This window comes from Leguminivora glycinivorella, chromosome 12, assembly GCF_023078275.1.
Source record: "Leguminivora glycinivorella isolate SPB_JAAS2020 chromosome 12, LegGlyc_1.1, whole genome shotgun sequence".
In the NCBI taxonomy this organism is placed as follows: Eukaryota; Metazoa; Arthropoda; class Insecta; order Lepidoptera; family Tortricidae; genus Leguminivora; species Leguminivora glycinivorella.
In genome coordinates, this window is record NC_062982.1 from 12,739,062 (window position 1) to 12,762,165 (window position 23,104).

At 38.6% G+C, this 23,104-nt stretch overlaps 4 protein-coding genes across 5 annotated transcripts; 2 read left to right on the forward strand and 2 right to left on the reverse strand.

Moving 5' to 3' along the window:
* Nucleotides 1-1,706: 1,706 nt before the first annotated feature.
* Nucleotides 1,707-2,253, reverse strand: LOC125231875 (multifunctional methyltransferase subunit TRM112-like protein). Its single transcript, XM_048137466.1, has one exon. It carries the CDS (start codon nucleotides 2,094-2,096, stop codon nucleotides 1,722-1,724), a length of 375 nt encoding a protein of 124 aa, XP_047993423.1. The 5' UTR covers nucleotides 2,097-2,253; the 3' UTR covers nucleotides 1,707-1,721.
* A 148-nt stretch (nucleotides 2,254-2,401) lies between these two features.
* Nucleotides 2,402-8,745, forward strand: LOC125231874 (DIS3-like exonuclease 2). The gene is made up of 3 exons (XM_048137465.1): nucleotides 2,402-5,553; nucleotides 6,164-6,422; nucleotides 7,945-8,745. The coding sequence occupies exons 1-3, from the start codon at nucleotides 2,879-2,881 to the stop codon at nucleotides 8,164-8,166; spliced, it is 3,156 nt and encodes a 1,051-aa protein (XP_047993422.1). The 5' UTR covers nucleotides 2,402-2,878; the 3' UTR covers nucleotides 8,167-8,745.
* A 3,753-nt stretch (nucleotides 8,746-12,498) lies between these two features.
* LOC125232086 lies at nucleotides 12,499-17,537 on the forward strand. The gene is made up of 3 exons (XM_048137701.1): nucleotides 12,499-13,117; nucleotides 13,791-13,949; nucleotides 17,347-17,537. The coding sequence occupies exons 1-3, from the start codon at nucleotides 12,622-12,624 to the stop codon at nucleotides 17,436-17,438; spliced, it is 747 nt and encodes a 248-aa protein (XP_047993658.1). The 5' UTR covers nucleotides 12,499-12,621; the 3' UTR covers nucleotides 17,439-17,537.
* Nucleotides 17,538-18,437: 900 nt separating this feature from the next.
* Nucleotides 18,438-22,667, reverse strand: LOC125232059 (COP9 signalosome complex subunit 1). Of its 2 annotated transcripts, none has more exons than XM_048137673.1 (4): nucleotides 22,545-22,667; nucleotides 22,335-22,406; nucleotides 20,897-22,243; nucleotides 18,438-19,487 (listed from the first exon to the last, which is right to left on the reverse strand). In XM_048137673.1, exons 2-4 carry the CDS (start codon nucleotides 22,344-22,346, stop codon nucleotides 19,392-19,394), a joined length of 1,455 nt encoding a protein of 484 aa, XP_047993630.1. In that variant the 5' UTR covers nucleotides 22,347-22,406; nucleotides 22,545-22,667; the 3' UTR covers nucleotides 18,438-19,391. The 2 variants fall into 2 exon arrangements, with proteins under 2 accessions (XP_047993630.1, XP_047993631.1); XM_048137674.1 differs by having other exon boundaries at nucleotides 22,489-22,558.
* Between the last annotated feature and the right edge of the window lie 437 nt (nucleotides 22,668-23,104).

The following is a 23,104-nucleotide window of genomic DNA, read 5'->3' on the forward strand; positions in this document are numbered from 1 at the left end:
TGTGTGGGACCCGCAGGTCCCTGGAGGTCCTGCCACCTTCCCCAATAGACCTTCCCGTTCCACCATATTTAATCTTACTCTTACTTAACCTCTCAACGTATTTCTCTCGTTATAATTAAGCATAAGCACTCACCAGGGAAATCTTCTAGTTAAACGGGAGCACTCTGCTGTCTCGGCCTCTTTCGCCACCAGTCCCCTTCTTAATCGTCTCGTAAAAACCTCTCGCCACGCGTTCCTTTCTCACTGTTAACAGAAGGTACCCTCTTTTTCTCTCTCCCGCCAAAAACTATCTCATAAATGTTACCAACATCAAAAAGACGTAAATAAAGTTCTCACTAACCTTTTATCAGGAATCGCGTAAATTCGCGACAATTGTGTTGGTAGCAGTAACACACAGACCAACCCCTATAGACATCCATTACAAGACGACTCGCGGTCGCCAGCCTTCCTAGTATTTGCACTGATATAAGCGCGGGCGCTTGCCGTGCCCGATCAGTATCGACCAAGTAACAGACCCGAAAGCAGCGCGTGTTTTTCGCACAAAAAAATTGGAAAAGGGTATTTTGATGCCTTAAAGATCCACCTGTAGTGTGAAATGGTGTGGAAAGGTAACAAGAAGCTCAAATTTAAAAACAGACGGCATTACATTCCACAAATAAGTCATATTTATAATTTATTCAGAGCCGGCATAGGTCAACTTACATTGGCCACTTACGCGTCAGTAGAGGGACAGTCATACTTCTGTCCCACAGAGAACCTCCTATAGAGTGGCAGTCTTGTATATTTGGTTCGCGATACGAGTCACCAGTGTTTGGGGTGCGAGGAGCGGGCGGGGAATGTGTTAAGCGCGCTGTGATTGGCCGTTTCAAGGACGGCGGGCAGTCGCGCCAGATGAAAAGGGACAGAAGTATGACTGTCCCTCTACTGACGCGTAAGTGGCCAATGTAAGTTGACCTATGCCGGCTCTGAATAAATTATAAATATGACTTATTTGTGGAATGTAATGCCGTCTGTTTTTAAATTTGAGCTTCTTGTTACCTTTCCACACCATTTCACACTACAGGTGGACATCTTTAAGGCATCAAAATACCCTTTTCCAATTTTTTTGTGCGAAAAACACGCGCTGCTTTCGGGTCTGTTACTTGGTCGATACTGATCGGGCACGGCGAGCGCCCGCGCTTATATCAGTGCAAATACTAGGAAGGCTGGCGACCGCGAGTCGTCTTGTAATAGATGTCTATAGGGGTTGGTCTGTGTTCTGTCCCTTTTCATCTGGCGCGACTGCCCGCCGTCCTTGAAACGGCCAATCACAGCGTGCTTAACACATTCCCCGCCCGCTCCTCGCACCCCAAACACTGGTGACTCGTATCGCGAACAAAATATACAAGATTGCCACTCTATAGGAGGTTCTCTGTGCAGTAACATGACATCCCAAATGCTTGCATGAGTCAGTTTGGGGCTTGTTTGAGTGTGCCGACACTTTAAAACATAGTGATTCAATACTCTTTGGATAGATGATTAAGTCCTGATTTAAAAATCACTATATTCATTATTACAGGCCATTCATACAATGTTTGACTGAGTCCCATGATAAGCTCAAGAAGGCTTATGGTGTGAGTCAACAATATGGCCTTACCGGGATTCAAGGGACAGTTGTAAAATCTATTCATTCCACTTCAACAAAGGTGGGATAAAGAAACACACTGTAATATTAATATAATTTATTGTACTTCAGCTTCTGTCAACAGCATATTAGGGATACCTTTTGTGATTGGGAATTGTCTGCCTGATTCTGGACAAGTAAGGTGACCTTCTTCCACTTCAACCTCTAGTAAGACTCGATGAGCTTTCTTTAAAAATTCTTGGTCTCCTTCTGTATTTTCTAGTGTTTTTGGTAATCCTTCACTGTGCCCTATACTATCAGCTGCGTTCCATAACACTTGCCAATCCAATTTTGGTAATACACGCGACACGAACTCTGGATTAAAATCAACTTCTGTAATCTTAATATCTGTAGCGCTTATAGCGAGTGGATAGCCGGTTGTAACACCTTTCAAGCACTTCGACGTTAACATGTTGTGGGTTATAAGTTTCATTTTCTACTTCGCTGTTCTGATTAGTGATATTTTCATTTAGAAGAATACGGTAATTACGATGACAACTTCAACGGCATAAGTATTCTGATTATAACAAAATAATACAAGAAATCTGAATTAAAATCCACCTGTTCTTTTTGCCTCTGCCTCGCCAATTTAACCAATTTTGAGTTTTGTTTGACGTCCAACTGACATTGACAATCGTTATTGAATTTTATTTAGAGTACATTTAGAATTTAAAATAATGTTAACACTCATTTTGATTTCAAACTCTCTTTTTTGTATATTAACTTTAAACAAATAAACAATAGTCAATAATTTTAAATAGTCAAATAATATAACATCATATCTTTATGACTTTCGTAGTAAGAAAATAGAATTTACGCTAAACATTCCCCTATACTACATGGTTTCAGAACGATAAACGAGGTGATATTAGGGTCGTGCTGGACATACTACTCTTTGTGCTGGACCTTCATTATGGTGTAAAAAACTGTGTTTATTTGAAAAATGCATTTATGAGCCACTTACCAAATTAGGTATTTTATTTTCGTAGGACTCCATGTATTCATAGATTTATATAGTTTCTACTCTGTGCACGTTCTTCCTTATCTGTCATTTCATTTGTGTCAATGAGTTCAATGACATGACAGTTCAGTCTGAAAGGTAGCGACCAGAAATACCTACTACCTACGTGTCGTGCAGTTTTTTTGGTAATATTGTCCCAAAATTAACAGTTTCCTTTTTATTTGTGAATAAGCAGTACTGAACCTAACATCGTCATGGCAAGTAGTGATCATTCAGCAGGTCTCCAGCCAGAAATTAATACTCCTCGAGCATCTTCATCGTGTGGTACTGCATCTTCTGCCACTCAGCAACTTGGCGCAGGAGTTACTCAAAGTGAAAACATTCAAGAGCTCTGCAATCTCACAAAAGACTTAGCATTGCAACAATCAACCGTTAAGCCGATTCAGGGGGAAAATGCACCTACTACTTCTTCCGAGCCATTGTTTACAAATGCAGGCCAAAATAACGAAGAAGTTCTGAAAATATTAAGTCAAGTTGCTGATAAGGTAACAGAAAACACTACGCCAAAAACTACAAAGAAAAAGAATGCGAGAAAAAAGAAAGAAAGGCTGAAAAAGCTGCAAATTGCACAACAAAATGTTACACCACAGCAATCGCAGACAGCGCCACCAAGTAATGCTTCGGTCCAAGAACTGTTTTCTAGACACATCGCCCCTATGTATCAAGCCAGCCCATCACACTACCTGGAGAATTTAAGTTATCACCCTCACTTTCAGTACATGTACCAACAACAACCTCATAACGCTGCAAGCGTTCCTGGCTCTCCTCTGGCTCAGCTACCTACTCTCAATGCTCACCAACCTGACATGAGGCAGATAGATCCTAGTACTCCCAGATACTTGCAAAATGTCATGCAACACCCTTTGCTCAATAAATCATATTCAGTTGATAGTTACCAACAATACCAACAGCAGCAGCTACAAAGACAAAGCATTGGAAATGTCACTCCAAACTCCAATTCCAGACACACACCAAAGTCAGATAACAAACGCAGGAGTAGAACAAAAAGCAAAGAAAACAACCAAAACAATGATAAAAGGTTTGGACTGTACATGCCTCTTAGTGAAGTGGAACTAGGCCTTAAGAACAAACAATTGATCGAAGGAGTTGTGAGGATCAATCCCAAACAGTTCACACATGCCTATGTATCTAGTAAGGATAGAGATGAGCAAGATATTCTTATAGAGGGGATCAAAGATAGAAACAGGGCTTTGGAAGGTGATGTTGTGGTTGTAGAAATTATCACAGAGAGCAGCAGTGATGATACAGACACAGACAACAAAAAAAATGATGTTATTAATACAATTAATGAATCTGGAGATGTACCTGTGGATGACATCAGCAAAAATGCTGAAAAAGATGGCAATGATACTCAGACAAGTTTTGAGGATGTAAATGATGATGATGAGGATGCCAAAAATAATACTGAAGCACCCAAACCAGACAAAAAACAGAAGAGAGGAAGAGTAGTGTATTTAAAAGAAAAAGTGCACAACCGGACATGTATTGGAGTATTAAAACTGATGCCTGATAAAAATAGACAAAAAGCCTTATTTGTGCCTCGTGATCACAGAATACCACGACTGAATATTCCGTTCACATGTTGGCCAGATAATTTTTATAAAGATGCTAAGGCCTATGAGAATACTTTGTTCTTAGCTAAGATAATGGACTGGTTTGATTCAAGATTTGCTAATGGGAAGATTTTAAAAAACATAGGCCAATCCGGGGACATGGTGACCGAAACTACAGCTATCTTAGCACAAAATGACTTGGATGTGACTCCATTTGGGCAGAAATATAGCCACTTGTATCCAAGACTAGATTATGTTATACCAGAAGATGAAATCAAGTTGAGAGAGGACTGCCGAAAACTCTGCATTTTCAGCATAGATCCATCAAATTGCTGTGACATTGATGATGCTGTGTCTTGTAGAAAACTTAACAATGGGAATTATGAAATTGGTGTACACATATCTGATGTGTCTCACTTTTTGACTGAAGGTACAGAGCTGGATGAGAAAGTAGGAGAAAAAGCTACAACTATTTATTTAGTAGAAAAAGCTTATCACATGCTTCCAGATGAGCTATGCATGCTTTGCTCCCTGTTTCCAGGTGTTGACAAACTAGCTTTTTCAGTCTTCTGGGAAATAACTGACAATGCTGAAGTTCTGAGTCATAGATTTGCTAAAACTGTAATTCATTCCTGTAGTCAATTAGCTTATGAACATGCTCAAGCTATACTTGAAGGTAATGAGGATGAATCTGATTTTCCTGAGATATATAATGGCTTCCAGTATAAAGATATAAGAGATACAATTAAAATATTAGGAAAAATTGGTGCCAAATTTAGGCGTGGGCGTTTCGAGAATGGTGCTCTACGTATTGATCAACCCAAGGTTGCTTTTCATTTACACCCATTTAATGGGTTGCCAAAATCGTATTGGATTTATGAATCCAAAGAGAGTCATCAGCTAATTGAAGAGTTCATGTTACTTGCAAACATGACAGTTGCGGAGAGAATATACAAGGATCATCCACAGCTAGCATTTTTAAGGTGTCATCCTCCCCCAAGTGGATTCATGATGAAACAGTTAGCTAAAGCGTTGAAGCCGATGGGAATCGATTTGCAAATTGAGTCAGCAGGGAGTCTACAGCAATCTATCTTGCCGTATGTAGGTCTGGATAATGAAGACAGAGGCAGAGCTATGGTGCTGAGCATGCTTTGCGCCAAGCCTATGGCGAGAGCAAAGTACTTTTGCGCTGATGGGGTTGATGATGATGATTTTCACCACTATGCTCTAAATGTACCTTTGTATACACACTTTACTAGCCCTATTCGGCGATATGCGGACATCATGGTGCATAGGTAATTAAATTAAAAATATCTATATTATAATTATGTTTTTAGTCCCTCAATACAATACCATAATGTTTGGTAGTGACCCTGCCTGCTAAGCCACGGTGCCGGGTTCGAATCCCAGTAAGGGCATTTATTTGTATGATGAACAGAGATATTTGTTCCTGAGTCATGGATGTTTTCTATGTATATATGTATTTATCTACATTAAGTATGTAATGTATATTGTCGCCTAGCACCCATAGAGCTTTGCTTAGTTTGGGGCTAGGTTGATCTGTGTAAGGTGTCCCACAATATTTATTTATTATTCATTTCGATAAATGCCGATTCCTGATTGGCAGTATATGATTATACTTATCATTTTATTGACCGTTAGAAATTAATCAGCAAAGATTGTTTTATCAGTGTATTATTTATACACATGTATAAATTGTTTATGTTTGTCTGCAGAGATTATTGTGGACAATTTAGGCGTAAATAATTAACTAAAAGTCAAATTAGCTTAATGAGTGTAATAAATCTAATGATTACAAACAATTAAGCAATCACAATTGCCATTTACTAAGTATTGTTAAATAAACGTGTTCTTCAAACTTGACCTCAAAATTTTCCATTTCAGACTATTAACAGCCAGTCTCAAAAACAGTGGCTCTCCAGAATGGGAGGTAGACAAAGTCCGCATGATAGCAGCGCAGTGCAACAAACAGAAGTACAATGCCAAGAAGGCGGGAGAGATGTCCACTGAACTGTACACGCTCAAATACATTGAGATGCACTCGCCCATGGTTACAGAGGGGGTTGTTGTGGAGGTCCGGGAGAAGTACATTGATATCATCATTGTTGCTATGGGGCTTAATAGGAGAGTCTATTTCAATCCTGTAAGTATAACTAATAATAAAACTCAGTAAAATAATGTTTAATTATGTCTCAATATCATAACTATTTTTAAAAACCGGGACTTAATCGCGTATAACTACATAATTATTAAACTGACCTCCAACGTTTCAAGGACGGCGTTGTCCCCGTGGTCTCGGAGAAGACCACGTTGAGTCTTCTCCGAGACCACTGGGACAACGCCGTCCTTGAAACGTTGGAGGTCAGTTTAATATGTAGTTATACGCGATTAAGTCCCGGTTTTTAATAGTATTTTATGCAACAGGCGTTTAAAGGAGGTCAAAAAAGACGAGTGGCGTGGGTAACAATTTGAGGCGAAGCCGAAAATTGTTATTAAGACGCCTCGAGTATTTTTTGACTCAGTTAAACACCGTTGCATGCAATACTTTTTCTACGACCATGCACTTAGTTTTTAATAGTTTTCTTGAACAACTTTCGTGAAATTCACACTGTTTCCTGTATTTTGCCTTGTCGGCCTTCCCTCTGTTCCTGCCTCACCCTGTCGCTCGCACTCCCCCGCGCCGCCGCCCGCCCCCGGCCGGCGCCCCGCGGCCCGCTATATCCCTTAACGGCTACCTAACAATGCTTTAAGAGCTATATCGTATGCGTGGGTGCGCGGGGCGCCGGGCGGGGGCGGGCATCTTTTATGTAGGGTTTTAACGATCTATGCACGACACGGTAAATGACGAATAACAACACAGGAGTAGAAAAAATAGTTATGTGTAATAAATAATCGTGAAAGTTTAAATCAGTGTTATGTCTCAATATCGTCAGTACTTTTGAAAAAACTTGTATCTTCGTCTGTCAATGAAAATAAAATTGTAGTAAGTATGTATGGAATGCATATAGACTTACTGCGTTTTAACTTTGAGGGACAGCGTGAGATACGAGATTTTTTAAAAGTAGTGACGATATGTTACAAAAAGAGTTAAACATAACACCATGTTATAAGGTGCATTAGGGTGATTCCGAATCACAGAAATGCTCGGGTAATTTCGAAAGGGGAATCTTGATATCATGGAAATAATGGTGGTTTTTATACGACTTTCGAAATTACCCTAATGCACCTTATCTTATTAAAATAATTTTGAATAGAAATCATTCTAATAAGAATCATACAGGATGTTGAGATTACAGAAATTTGCCTAAATTATATATTTAGACAAACTGACAATGAGAAATCTAATAGGGGACTGAAACCTACAAAACAACATTTATAGAGTAAAACAAAGCTATAATTCCATTCCATAATAAAATGACGTGCCTAGTTTATTCTCGGAATTACCAAAATACTCCTAAAATCCTTCAATTACACTTAAATTACTTACGCTGTGGCTTGCGTGGGCGACGGTCGCGCGATGGTCGCGGGATGGCGATGCGACGCATACAAAATCAAACCTTACCGATATGGAAGTAGACGATGCAATAAGACGCGACAGCGACGCAAGGCACGGCGTTATACAAAATTGGTGAGTGCATAATTACATGGATTTTTCTTTTACACAGGACTTCCCTGGCGACTTCAAGTGCGTGAAAAACGACGCTGGCGCCAAACTATCCCGAATGGAAATCCTATGGAACAACGATAAAGACGCATCGCCAGACGCCCCGCGGATCAAACAGGTCATAGAAGTATTCTCCATCGTCCAGATTGAAATGCACAAAGGCAACGATATGGTTAAAGTCGAAACGAAACTTGTGAAACCGGAAGTTAGTGTCGACAACTGAATGTATCTTTCAGCAAAGCTGTCAAGATGCATGAGACTGCATTTTATGTCCCTTTCGCACAGTTAGCATGAGGGTGTTTTCATCGCACGCGACCGAAATGTTGAGTGACGGACAGACCTAGATTTCTAATATTTTAATGACATCTGAAATTTCATAAATAATTCTATCTGACTTGTAAAGTACAACTTTATGTGATCATATCTGTTGTAAACTAGTAACATTTTAAACCAACATTAAGTAGATGAAATTGGTTCAAATTGACTCTGATGTTTCCTCAACATCAGTTTTGACTTGACAGATAATAAAATTAGGTTTGACTTTTTATTTACTCTTAAGAGAATGAAATTTTAATGTGATGTAGATGCACAGCTAACTAAACTAAGATGTCAACTATTTTGTAACATTTATTGTATTATTTTTTAATTAAGTGTTTTAACGACATGAAATTTGGAGTCTCTTGTATGATAAAATAATTGCCCATGTGGCATGCCGGCATTTATATTTATTAACCGTCGCCTCATATCTCAAGAAGGACGGTTATCAAGTCGTCTGTATGTTTTTATTTTTTTTATTTTTTTTATTTTTTATGTTTGTTCCTCGATATCTCCGTCGTTACTGGACCGATTTTGAAATTTTTTTTTTGATTGAATGTATATGCATACAGATTGGTCCCATTTTTCTCAGAACCCAGTTCTGATGATGGGATCCTGGAGAAATCGAGGGAACTCCTCAAATCTGAAAGGCATACATATGGTTATTTTTGTGTTTTTAAAGGAACAGCATGCATTTAGGTACGGAACAGTGACATTTGGTGCAGTGGAACTGCTGATGATGGCCAGAACGGAACTCTTCAAATCTGAACGGCACGCTTATAGTGACTTTGGTATTTTTATACGAACAGCATGCACTTTCGTCCAGAACAGTGACATTTGGTGCAGTGGAATTTCTGATGATGGTCAGAACCGAACTCCTCAAATCTGAACGGCACGCTTATAGTGACTTTGGTATTTTTATAAGAACAGCATGCACTTTCATCCAGAACAGTGACATTTGGTGCAGTGGAACTGCTGATGATGGCCAGAACCAAACTCCTCAAATCTGAACGGCACGCTTATAGTGACTTTGCCATTTTTATAAGAACAGCATGCACTTTCGTCCAGAACAGTGACATTTGGTGCAGTGGAATTTCTGATGATGGTCAGAACCGAACTCCTCAAATCTGAACGGCACGCTTATAGTGACTGTGGTATTTTTATAAGAACAGCATGCACTTTCGTCCAGAACAGTGACATTTGGTGCAGTGGAACTGCTGATGATGGCCAGAACCAAACTCCTCAAACCTGAACGGCACACTCATAGTGACTTTGGTATTTTTGTAAGAAAAGCATGCATTTAAGTTCAGAACAGTGACATTTATTTAGTTATGTTTGTTAAGCATAAGTTTTGAAGTCAAAGTTTGTCAAGCTTCGATTTCTTATAATATAATAGGATTCATGAGGAATTGAGGAAACTCCTCAAACCTTAACGTTATACGTATATTCATTTGTGTTGCCATCTAATAATTAAAGCATTAAAAGCAGTTTAAAAAAATACTTACACATTTCTACATAATCCAACATTCGCAAGTAGCTTTCACCAGAACCCGAAAGGCGACGGTTTTTTTTTCTTAAAAATTATTGTAAATGTAATTGTGTTGACTTTTTATCAGATGTATTTGTTGTATCAGATGTAATTGTGTTGACTTTTTATCAGATGTATGCAGATGTTGTGTTGCACTATTTGTACGTGCGATAGGGACGGCCTGATATGTTATCGTCTATCGCGCGACCATGCTTCCCGTGCTGAGTGCACGCTCATATTGGGCGTGCAGCGGGACGGGGCATGCGGCGTGCATGTCAAACAATAGGCTAGTTTCCTACTAGTCAAATCAGCTTCTTTTTATGAACTGTCAAAACGATTTGCTAATATGGAATTACTATGAAATACTGAGGAGTGACGTCACGGTCAATTCATTTACTTTATCTCTTTTTCCTTGACTTATTAAATTAAATATAAATTATGTTTAACCCTCCTTAGAACTTGTACACTCCTTTTTACTGTGTACTTAACACAGCAAAAGGGAATGTACAAGTTTCTAATGGGGTGGCAACGCGCATGTGACACTGTTTGAGTTGCAGGCGTCCATAGGTTACGGTGACCGCTTTACATCAGGCGGGCCGTATACTTGTTTGCCACCGACGTAGTATTAAAAAAAAAACAACATAAATACTGTCCATATTTTTCTTCTAATTAGGCGGTGCTTTATTTCGTGCACTGCTTAAAATATTTTATTTTAAGTATAGGAAACTAGCCCATTGAAGCTTATGCAAGTATCCTGAGTCGACGCTCTGCATAGATTGTATGCACGCTCGCACGCCCCGCCAAACGCTCCGCACCTAATAGCGTCCACTCCGGCCCTTACACTAGTGTTGCCGTTGATGCCGTTCAATAAACGTAATTTTGAATTGAATTCTGACTGGGGACTATTCCTAAATCACCCCTCAACATAATAGAAGTTTGTGTCTATTAACATATTACTCGCATTTGCGATCGTTTTTGATTGTCTTCGATATTAACCGTTTTGAACTACAAACACCATAACAAAATGTGGCGATATCAATAAAATTGGGCTTAGGAAATATACGTTTTCTCATCACAGAGAAACCTATGGCAGGACGTAAAAATTACCCAAGGTCACAATTTCAATCATACCACGCGCTTAGTCAGTAGTCTTGCCTTTTTTAGACATTAACCATCTCTCGGTTAAGTTTAAATGCTCAAACCGTACTTTTGTAACTTATTTCATTGATGTGAGAAATCAATACATTTTTGAGAAATTTGGGTTATTTTATTTTCAACCTTTCGAGCATATTTGTTGTTAAATTTTCCAAGTAGATAGGTAACCTACTATTTAATATACTTAGCTACTTTAAAATACGATAGCATCAGGTACTTTTTAAATTTAGGAACTTAAGCGCGTTGATTAGCAGACATCTATAATTATACAGGGTGGAAAAATCGAATGCCACATGGATGGCAACTACCTTAAATATTGTAAATAGCACATTTTGTGTAATGAGACTTTCCTTTGTTTTTAAAAACAATAAATTCTGCATTTAAGGATTTATGAAAAATCGCTTGCCTCAGTCGGGACTCGAACCGGTCAAATGTGACAAAAAATAACGTGCCGTATTTTATGATGCAGATTGAAAGGGTTACTGATAAGGTTCATTTTTCTCTAAATAGCAAATACAATCAGAATAACGGAAGGCCATGAAAATTTGGCATGTTATTTTTTGTCACATTTGACCAGTTCGAGTCCCGACTGAGGCAAGCGATTTTTCATAAATCCTTAAATGCAGAATTTATTATTTTTAAAAACAAAGGAAGGTCTCCCTTACACAAAATGTGCTATTTACAATATTTAAGGTAGTTGCCATCCATGTGGCATTCGATTTTTCCACCCTGTATATCGTCACTACTTTTAAAAAAACTTTTATCTTCGTCTGTTAATGAAAAGAAAATTGTAGTAAGTATGTATGGAATGCATATAGACTTACTGCGTTTTGAGGAGCAGCGTGAGATACGAGATTTTTTCAAAGTAGTGACGATATGAAGATCATACTTAACAACATTTACAGTAAGTTAAGTACCCACTAAAGGGCCACTTTTAAGCACTGTAACAGTTATTTGTTTTACAAGGTGGCAAAGTTGTTGTTTTAATTTAACCGCAAATATTCCAATATTGAACCCTAACGAGTGGTTCAGAATGTGGAATCTTGAGCGTTGCGAGGGTTTCTAGGCATAGACATGTAGGTTAAACAAAATTTGCCTCCGAGTGAAACAAAAATTTTTCATCACATTTATTATTCAAAATCATGTCAATTCTGCCACCCATCAGCTTTGGGTATCAAGTTTCAAGCTGTATTAAGGTGAACAATTTTGCGTTTTACTCGGTGGCAAAGTTTGTTTAAATCCTTCGTGCCTAATAGTGTGAAACCCTCGCAACGCTCAAGATTCGACTATTTGAACCATTCGCTACGCTCGCGGTTCAATATTGGAATATTTCGCTTGCTCGGGTATCAATATTGGCCTTGTAAAACAAATAACCATTTTTCGTGCCAAGTCAAGCCTTTTAAGTTTACATTTTTTTAATTTTATTGCCTTATTCTGCTAAAGTGGGTGTACCAGAGTCATCGACCTACAATTAATTATTATAATAATAGTTTAATTATAATTCTGTGACCAGAGTATACAAGTTTTTTATAAGTTTTATAGTTTTGGAACGTACCGTTGTAGTTCTAGGTTGACATTGACATATGTCAAATCACTTACAAAAAAAATACCGCGCTTTTGTATTTGCTTGATTTTGTTTGCGTGTTTGTAATTAAAATAGAACATAACATTATTATTAAGATGGAAAATAAGCTAGTTATTGACAATATATTTCACTCTGAAAAATATGATAGTATAACAGCATTAGTGAGTCAATTGCACACTGTGTTGTACAAAAATTTACAAACATCAGATACAATTACTGCAGATCTCTTAGATACCGAGTTCATAGAAGAAATAAAGACTGTAACCAGACACACCGACGTGCTTTTAACTTTCGGGACCACATTGAGGGAGCTAAAATGTGTTATAACTGATGAATCAGCTTTTAGAGACCATACAGTTTTCATACGTTATGAAGGTCCAAAAAAGTTGTGTGTAATCGATGCATCTATACCACATTCGGAACTCCAAGATATAGAATATAAAAGTATTAAAGACATTGTGAAAGCTTTTGAGGAGCACATAAATGGGCTATCCGGTTATTTTTATGAATTGGAGCGCATTGACCGAATGTGCACTGTTATGGAACCTGCAAAGCCATCATTTAGAGATGATTTTAGAAGAATATTGTTAGGTGAATGATTTTTTGTTCATACAGTAAAATTTTTGAAATATTTTTTTTTTTTTGTTTTGTAAGAAAATATTAATTAATTTTCACAGACTAGTAAATTTATTTTTGTTGTTTCTATATCTGTCTACTTTAATAGCTTGCAGGATAAATATGTTTATTGTTACTAAACGCCTCTTGGAGTGGTAGGCCATTGGGTTTGACATATCTTATCAATGAAATTTAAAAAATTGTTTATTTGAGATAAAAACAATAGTACATTACATCAGAGGCCGGGAAAATGAGGATTTCCGGCCAAGCGGGTATATACCGGATAGGGATACGAGGCCGGGAATCCGTTTTCACGCCGAGGCATGTATAGTGCTTTTCTCAAACATACAATGAAATAAAAAAAAATGCTCTAAAGGACAATATTTTATAAAAAAAAAAGTTACTTTGCAGGCCTAGGCCTAAAAAATAATATGAAATCCCTTTACAGTCCTCTCGAGTTGTTGCGCCCAAAAAGCGATACTTCCCAGCCCATTTTAAGGAATGTAAAGACAATATTTCATTGCATGTTTGAGAAAAATACTATTACCTGACTGACTTTCATAATTACTCTTACCTGACTGTAACATAACTTATTTCTTTTGATTGTGTTGTTATTCATCTACTATATGTACTATCTCATATTTGGCAGATGATAGGACTTGGCTCCATGTTGAAGTGACTTCTAAAGGCTGTGCTGCAAACATTCACCTGCTGGGTCACTCGGAGCACTGGCATGACAAGTTACAAGCTGGCCTGCTTAACTGGGATCATGACAAGGATATTGTGGAAAATATTACATCTATGTTTGGTAAGAACAAACATAGAGCCATTGAGTTCACAAATATCTTTACAAACCAACATTTCACAAATTATTGTCACTGTCATATGTGAAAGTTAACCGTAAATGTTATTTTGAATACATGGCTGAAATATTAATATTGCTATTCTAATAGGGTATATTATGCAAAACTTTGCTGGACAGTACCATTTCCAGATTGAGGAGGGCCTAACGCAAACCAAGTTTGAAACATTGCTCTTAGAAATTCGAACCACAATGGAGTTAAAAAAATAAGGTTCCATATTCAACACAGCAGTATAAACACACTAGCTTTTGCCCGCGGATTCGCTCGCGTTAGAAAGAGACAAAATATAGCCTATGTCACCTTCCATCCCTTCAACTATCTCCACTTAAAAAATCACGTTAATTCGTCGCTCCATTTTGCCGTGAAATAGCACGCCTAACGAAGACATTTAACTGTCCGTCGGCGGAAATAATTCGTGTATAGGCGAATTTTGGCATAGTTGTAGGGAATGGTGTTCTAATCCACATACTCAAAGTACTGATGGGTAGGGGAGGAGCTAACGGGTGGAGGGGGTGTAAAGGTCCCTTTTTTTAGTTTTTCGCGAATAACTCTTAAACTGTGGCACATAGCAAAAAATGTTCTGAAACACAAGTAATCTTCATAAAATTCTCTACAAAAAAGTCTTATACACTTTTTATCTGGGACCAATCGTTCATGAGATATGGAAGGGAAAAGATGGACAATAAAGGAATAAACTCATTTGTTTATGAACAATACGTTTATTCTTATAGAGACGCGGTAGCGTGTCAAGCCAGGTTCAAGTAACAAAAGTAGCAAGCAGCACCGTGTGTAATATTACACGAACCGTTTGGAGCCACATTTGACCCCCTTCTAACTCAAAAACTATTTCACATAAACGTGTTATAATGCAACGTAAAAAGAAACCAACGCGCGTAGTAAAAGTATGAGCTATAAGCGCTCCTCAATAAGCCCGGTACTAGCAGCCCGCCTTAGTGCGTTTTCACATTATCCGATCCGATATCGGATGTCGGAAGGATTTCAAAGGCAAAAATCCAAGACGGCGCCTTAAATGTACGGGATATCGGTCCTACTTCCGATATCGGATCGGATAATGTGAAAACGCACTTAACCCGCGCGCGCGCGCAGCCCTTTATAAGCCACCGCGCGGCCGACGCTCGCTCATCCCAGTCGTCCTCAAAACGTCGACGTAAGACCGCCCAAGTTTAGCCTTTTTTTCGGATTCAATAAGTAAAATTTTTCTAAAATAGAGGTAAGTTTAGCACGTGCATTCAATATTCAAGCAGGCGTACAAATATTTTGTATTTAACGTACAATTTATTTACCACCTACTGAATGGGGATGAACTAGAAGAGGCGATGGCATATTAAAGCCAGTGACAACCAACGACCCAGTGGCACCTGACTCCATTCTCAAAACTATATTTTGCCGATGCAAGACTGGGTGTGGGGTGCGATGCGGCTGCCGAAAAGCAGGAATTGCCTGCTCCAGTGTCTGTGGTGTATGCTCGGGAGCATGCACTAACGGAGCTCCCATCGAAGTAGAGACGGAAGATAGTTAGGAATTTTATTTATGAATTTATCCCATCAAAGCAATACCGGGCGGTCGTGATGCTTTGCTCGTCAAGTCAGCTACAATGTGATCGGATCGCTGCGCGAGACAAACTGAGCGAGCGCTGCTGTAATGTCGTTCAACACCCCTGCTGGGGTGTGAGTAGCCCCTTCCGCGCTGGGCGCTGTGAGGGCTGTATCTGGTCGCGCCCCATCCTTGTGGGGCGGTCTTACGTCGACGTTTTGAGGACGACTGGGATGAGCGAGCGCCGGCCGCGCGGTGGCTTATAAAGGGCTGCGCGCGCGCGCGGGGTAAGTGCGTTTTCACATTATCCGATCCGATATCGGAAGTAGGACCGATATCCCGTACATTTAAGGCGCCGTCTTGGATTTTTGCCTTTGAAATCCTTCCGACATCCGATATCGGATCGGATAATGTGAAAACGCACTAAGGCGGGCTGCTAGTACCGGGCTTATTGAGGAGCGCTTATAGCTCATACTTTTACTACGCGCGTTGGTTTCTTTTTACGTTGCATTATAACACGTTTATGTGAAATAGTTTTTGAGTTAGAAGGGGGTCAAATGTGGCTCCAAACGGTTCGTGTAATATTACACACGGTGCTGCTTGCTACTTTTGTTACTTGAACCTGGCTTGACACGCTACCGCGTCTCTATAAGAATAAACGTATTGTTCATAAACAAATGAGTTTATTCCTTTATTGTCCATCTTTTCCCTTCCATATCTCATGAACGATTGGTCCCAGATAAAAAGTGTATAAGACTTTTTTGTAGAGAATTTTATGAAGATTACTTGTGTTTCAGAACATTTTTTGCTATGTGCCACAGTTTAAGAGTTATTCGCGAAAAACTAAAAAAAGGGACCTTTACACCCCCTCCACCCGTTAGCTCCTCCCCTACCCATCAGTACTTTGAGTATGTGGATTAGAACACCATTCCCTACAACTATGCCAAAATTCGCCTATACACGAATTATTTCCCGCGAGATAGGCTTCATTGAGTGTGCTATATAAAACATTATTTATTACACAGCTCTGGTAGCCTAGCGGTAAGTACGTGCGACTTTCGCTCCGGAGGTCGCGGGTTCGAACCCCGGCTTGCACCGAGTTGAGTTTTTTGGAATTTATGTGCGAAATGTCATTTGATATTTGCCAGTCGCTTTTCGGTGAAAGAAAACATCGTAAGGAGACCGGACTAATTCCAATAAGGTCTAGTTTACCCTTCGGGTTGGAAGGTCAGATGGCAGTCGCTTTCGTAAAAACTAGTGCATACGCCAAATCTTGGGATTAGTTGTCAAAGCGGACCCCAGGCTCCCATGAGCCGTGGCAAATGCCGGGATAACGCAAGGAGGATGATGATGAAAACATTATTACACAGATTGACTAGTCCCACGGTAAGCTCAAGGCTTATGATGTGGGTAACTCAGACAACGATATATACATATAATATACAAATACATAGAAGACATCCATGACTCAGGAACAAATACCTGTGCTCATCACACAAATAAATGCCATTACCAGGATTCGAACCCGGGACCGCGGCTTAGCAGGCAACCACTACCCACTAGGCCAGGCCGGTCGTCGGTTTTGTTTTAAACCCATGCACTAAACGGACAATTTGTGAGTGTGTTTAGTAAAATGGCCCACTTTTTGATTGCTACATCGCATTGTCAGTTTATTCATATAAAGATACCAGCAAATCTCGTTTCTATGGTAAGAGACAACGTGAGACGTTTTACTAAACGTTTTTATTGTAAGGTATAATTGTCTTATAATTATTTCCTTTTTCCCAGTGGTTGGTTGCCTCTTCTGGCGGGCGCCCTCCGGTATTTGGAGTAGCTTCAGGCAGCTGTCCCACATGCTTACATCCTACAACTTGCAATGAAAACGATAACTAAAGTAATATAACTATCGGTTTGGAAAAGTCATAGCTATATTAAAGTACCTGTAAATAGTATCTATATAAATATATTGTTCAACACATGTTCCTGTTTTCTTTACCTACTCACTTAGGAAGCAAGTACCAGGGGCGGCTCACTCCGCGATTCTATCGCCGCGCTACAAGCACATGCCGGCGGCCGCGAGTTCGCGGCCCATTCAGTGGTGACGACCTTCGCGCGGCGCAATAAAATTCAATGTTGCTGCTCGCGTGCGGTCCGTTTGTAGGTAAGAATTTAGAATGGAGGCATTTTGTGAACATCAAGGAGTGAGCCTTCTGTACTTGTACTATTATACATATATTCTGTGCAAGTACACAGCTAACAGCCACTTGTTAATTTTGGAGCAGCAGTAGGTATCTTATACGTGTTATCAGCCACAATTTTATTCCAACATCCAATTTCTGTCATTGCAGAAAACTTTCCAAAAAGTAAATTTATTTACGTTCAAGTAGGCCTTTTAGTCTTTTTGTTGTTTTTGTGTTGCATATAGCAACATATAGACAAGTAAATACGTGTTGTTTGATCAGCTACTTTTGATGCTGACTGTACCTACTAACAACATGCCATACCCTTACATCTTTGTATTAAAGTTCAAGAAAGGTCAGTTCACGGTCACAGGCACACAGCATTATCTCTTGAGGTCATTATGTTATCTAAGTACTCCTTACTCTCAAATAGAAATTTTTATATTGATCCTGATACCAAGTTCGAAAGTCATTGTAAAATGAGTAACGAAAGTGAAAGTTTTTGCAGTATACTACTCGTTTGAGTGCACGGAAAATAATGTAAGTCCAAAATTTCATTACAATTTTTTTTTAAATTAATATTTGATAATTCTGTTATTTTAAAGATGTTTGAAATAGAATAATCCTTTTTGAAGGGTTATTTTTATCAGCAAGTTCTGTTTTTCTTCAGGCAATGGACATCAATAAAAACCCGATAAATTACTTTTTAATTATATTAAAAATTACGTAGACATAATATTTTGTGGTTACATAGAATTATTCAGTATAAACAATGTTGAGAAATGCACCAGCCGTTAGGTTTTGTGATCGCCGATAAAACGTTTTACTTACATATAGCAATTTGCGGTGGCATTATTGCTTTAACCACAGAGCCTACTTCATCTCAATAAACAAAAAAAAACATAAGCAGGTATTTTAGTATACAAAAGGTGTTTTTTTTCAAACAAATTAGGTTTCACATGACAATACAGTTACAAACTCAAGATCAGAAGGGGCAAGTACGCGTACCTGGAAATATTGTAGAGGTTTAGAAGCACTTCTGCTGCCACATTATAATGTTGGTACAGAGACTGAACATACAGGGTAACAGATTCAAACGATGCTCTCTAAAGGTCGCGGCTGTTATTTGCGATCAACGGAACATAGGAAAAATGATATAATGGTGTTGTAAGCGCATAGGAAAAACTGATATCATTGTGTTGTAGTCAATTTTTGTACATTCCGTGATCGCATGCGTTCTACGCTGCTTGTATTGCATGTGCAACCGTGGGCTAAATTTCAGTCTTATGTGGTGTGAGTGCTTCTAAACCATATAATATTTACTATCCCCCTTGTTCATAAACATTCACTAAAGTTATCAAGCCGTTCGTTTGTCCCTTTCGGACTTATTGGTGTGATAGAGACAAACAACTTTATCGGTTTGATAACTTTAAGGAATGTTTATGAATAAGGGGGTATGAATTTCTTTATTAGTCAAATGTGACAACTTTAATAGCTTGTCCTGACTGATTATACTTAGAATTATATCTATATAATCCTCAAAGCGAATTCTGCACTTATCTTCTGATCTTTCATTTTGCACTTTATGAGAGTGTAATGTGTAATTGCGATTGTCATGTGAAAGCTTTCAAAACTATCATCTTACGAGTAAGTTCATGACAAGGGCACAGTGTCAACCGTGCGGTGAGTCAAGCTGGTACTGGAGCCTGGTGCTTCTCCGCTTTGAGGTCCTGTCTCACGGCAAATGTTCTGAAAATAAAATATTTTTAGTTATTAAATGATTTATATATCTCGACGACCGGTCTGGCGCAGACGGTAGTGACCCTGCCTGCTGCGCCGCGGTCCCGGGTTCGAATCCCGGTAAGGGCGTTTGTGTGATGAGCACATATATTTTTTCCTGAGTCATGGATGTTTTCTATGTATATAAGTATTTATATATTATATATATCGTTGTCTGAGTATTATATATATTTATATATCGTTCTTGAGCTTACCGTGGGCCTCAGTCAATCTGTGTAAGAATGTCCTATAATATTTATTTATTATTTATATATTTGTTGTGCGTGTTATCTGTCATGGCATCACCAAATAGGCCTCACGGAAGACCAGTGCTGGCTCTTAGCTAACAATGTGCTGAGTTGGGTCCATTTCGTGATGCACACTTAATGCTGTTCTCTGTTTCTTGTTGCTTGTACCATGTATGTACGTGTTGTGAATATCACAAATAAATGTCTTTTATCTTTATCATATTTTATATATATATATATATATATATATTTATATTTTTTTTTCCGCCTGTGTGGTGACGGGTTAAGAATTTCACCACCCCCTTTCTTCCCGTGGGTGTCGTAGAAGGCGACTGTGGGATATGGGTTAAATTGTGGCGTAGGCGAGAGGCTGGCAACCTGTCACTGCAATGTCACAGTTTCGTTTTCTTTCAACCCCTTATTTGCCAAAGGTGGCACTGAAACTTGAGTAGTTTCATGTGCTCTGTCTACCCCTTCATGGGATACAAACGTGATTGTATGTATATTTTATTATCAGTATGTATGTATATTGTTTACCTGCGGTCATGAAGATAGTTTAAATAGGAGTATCTCTAATTCTTTACTCAATCTCTCTGTAATCAATTCTACGCTACTAACTTAGTCTCTTCACAAGGTGCAATTGATAACCAGTGATGTAACCTGTGTCAATTTTATTGAATTGTGAAGAGGACAGTCATAATTCAAGAATTATGAACAGTTTCATTGGTGTTATGTTCAGTTTTAAGTATTTGAATGAGAATTGTAGAGAAGTATAAAATTAGATAAAAATACTTATTAAGTTATACAATTAACTAGCTTTTGCCCGCGGCTTCGCTCGCGTTAGAAAGAGACAAAAAGTAGCCTAGGTCACTCTCCATCCCTTCAACTATCTCCGCTTAAAAAATGACGTAAATTCGTCGCTCCGTTTTGCCGTGAAAGACGGACAAACAAACAGACACACACACTTTCCCATTTACAATATTAGTATGGATAAAATAATGATTACAAGAAAATCGGATTTCTAGAATATGTAGTAGGCCATAGAAGTCCAAAGTATTTGTGTTGGACATTAAGTGGAAAATTGGTTACAAATCATCCTAAGATTTCAAAGATTGTATGATAATGAATTACCTTCACATGTATTTGATTCTTGAGCATTGCAGCACGGAGGATTAACATAGAAGTTCTTCTTTGATATTCTTTACCCATGGTGAGACTTCTCTCAAAAGTTGTGCTCCTCTGATCAACATCCTTTGCATACAAAATTTTGTTGTGGGAATCTATGCGAGCTTGAATCTGGCCATCGAGGATAAGCTGCATCAGTTCATCTTCGAGCGCAGTCACGGTGCGGTTGAAGGCGGCGGCCATCAAGTGCATGTCAGCTGACAAATATGGACTGAAGTACTGGATCAGAGCTCGGTTGCGTATTTGCATGTACAATGAATTCAAATGTGGTGCTAAATACATATCTAACAACAGATTATCCCTTATCTCATCAAGTAACCTTAAGCATGAAGCGTACTTGGATTCATAAAATTTAAATATTATGTCACGTAACTGCGGTTCTAGCTCTAAAAATAATTTAAAAGAACTGCTAACTATGACTTGCTTCTGAAGCTCAGAGCGGTCAAATGTAGCCAGAGCACATAGTCCTCCGTAGATGGCAACATTGTTGCTACTAAGTAGCTCTGGATAGTCACAATGGTCAATGCTGGCCGCTAGAAAGTGCTTTGCAGCAGACTTGTACTTTTTCGTAGCCAATTCTGCAAGTCCAGCAGCACATTTTAAACGAGTCAGAATGGTTTGGTTTGTATCTTTACCAGGTACTTCACTGAAGTCAGGTGTGCTCTCAGCCTTTGATACATAATTAAGAACATGAGCCCAATTCTGCAAGTATACAGACACCTTAACTACATTGAGACACATCATAATAATGTGTTTTCCACTTGTGCAGTAGTCCCTGGCTCGGGAATAGCACTTCAGTGCACTTGTCAAATCTCCACAATCCAAATAATGGTCCCCCAGGTCATCATGCCCTCTTCGAATGCTTTCTTTAATAGAATTTGTTTTATAGTTTTTAAGATCGGTGTCTAATTTCTCCAGTTTTATCGCCGCCTTTTTAGTCTTTGATTCAACCCATATGGTATCTAGAACTGGGATGTCCTGAGAGCCCATTTGCACAGCTATGTCTGGCAGGCCTGCACTAGCTATTGCGTCTGCTAGCTTCTTGTGTAAAGACTGATAAAGACTTACATTATATGTTGTCATGACGTAGGATATTGCCATTTTGAGAGCTTCTAATCTCAGTGAGGGACAATGATCTGCTACAAACATTAATCTGTACAATTTTGCAAAACCTGTGTAAGCTGAAGCGTATGTTTCGAGGTCTAAGGTGGGATTTTCAACAACATAGCACTCTGATTCATTGTTTTCATTGTCTTCCAGCGGAACATCTACCTGCATAGGCTCTGCGGCGTTCTGTAATTACAACATTTAAATTTAGTACAAATGATTAACGATATTTACCAAGTAAAAGGAGTAAATTAGGTAAAATATCAAATCCACTTACCATTTCGAACATTTTATAATGAGAGTTATTTACGATAATACGCGAATTCCACTGTCAACGCAGGAAACCAACCTAAAACACAAGGTATTGCTTTGAGTCCTTATCTTCACAGTTCAACGATGGATGCTAAATAAAACTATAGAACCGCACTCACTATTTATAAAACAGTTATTAAAACTATTTAACAGCAACAATTAAATACGAAAATACCTTTATCATTACGTTTCTTATTGGCAGCGGCATTTTTCTTTTAATTGAACAGTGAAAAGAATCCGTAACGACGCGCATACACGTTCACTATGATAGAACGAGCAGACGATATTTCAATTATAACTGATTTATACAAAACCAAGCGAATGGTTTGAAATATTTTCGATTCATTTACTTAATTATAAATGTTTAACATTTATTATACATTAATTTCCTCAAATTTACATCCTCATTGTAGGTGTATATACACCTTAAAAAAAAGTTTGCCCACAGATAACACTCGCACAGGCTTCAACTGAGGTCTCAATGTTCTCAATGAAAACCAGCCATTTTTTTTGACACCATGTTGGCATTAAGTTAATACGTGCAGCTTCTGACGTTTCCCATACATTGGAACGGCAACAATTTTACTAGCGCCATCTAGCGGTACGAGTTGATCAAAGTAGTTGTTCAGACTTTTATTTTAGTAAATTAAAATAGAAAATGCTATTACTTGATCTACTTTAACATTTTTAGACGGAATAAAACAAAAAAATAAGAATATGTGACTTATTTTAATT

Bases quoted from the DNA above. Each gene is read 5' to 3' on its own strand.
- LOC125232059 (XM_048137673.1), bottom strand. The intron at 19,488-20,896 runs GTAATTCATTAT...TTTTATTTTCAG, and splicing joins AGAATCAAATACATGTGAAG to AACATTTGCCGTGAGACAGG.
- LOC125232086 (XM_048137701.1), top strand. From the start codon at position 12,622: ATGGAAAATAAGCTAGTTATTGACAATATATTTCACTCTGAAAAATAT. The intron at 13,118-13,790 runs GTGAATGATTTT...CATATTTGGCAG, and splicing joins TTTTAGAAGAATATTGTTAG to ATGATAGGACTTGGCTCCAT. The intron at 13,950-17,346 runs GTAAGAACAAAC...CCTTTTTCCCAG, and splicing joins AAATATTACATCTATGTTTG to TGGTTGGTTGCCTCTTCTGG.
- LOC125231875 (XM_048137466.1), bottom strand. From the start codon at position 2,096: ATGAAACTTATAACCCACAACATGTTAACGTCGAAGTGCTTGAAAGGT.
- LOC125231874 (XM_048137465.1), top strand. From the start codon at position 2,879: ATGGCAAGTAGTGATCATTCAGCAGGTCTCCAGCCAGAAATTAATACT. The intron at 5,554-6,163 runs GTAATTAAATTA...TTTCCATTTCAG, and splicing joins GCGGACATCATGGTGCATAG to ACTATTAACAGCCAGTCTCA. The intron at 6,423-7,944 runs GTAAGTATAACT...TCTTTTACACAG, and splicing joins GGAGAGTCTATTTCAATCCT to GACTTCCCTGGCGACTTCAA.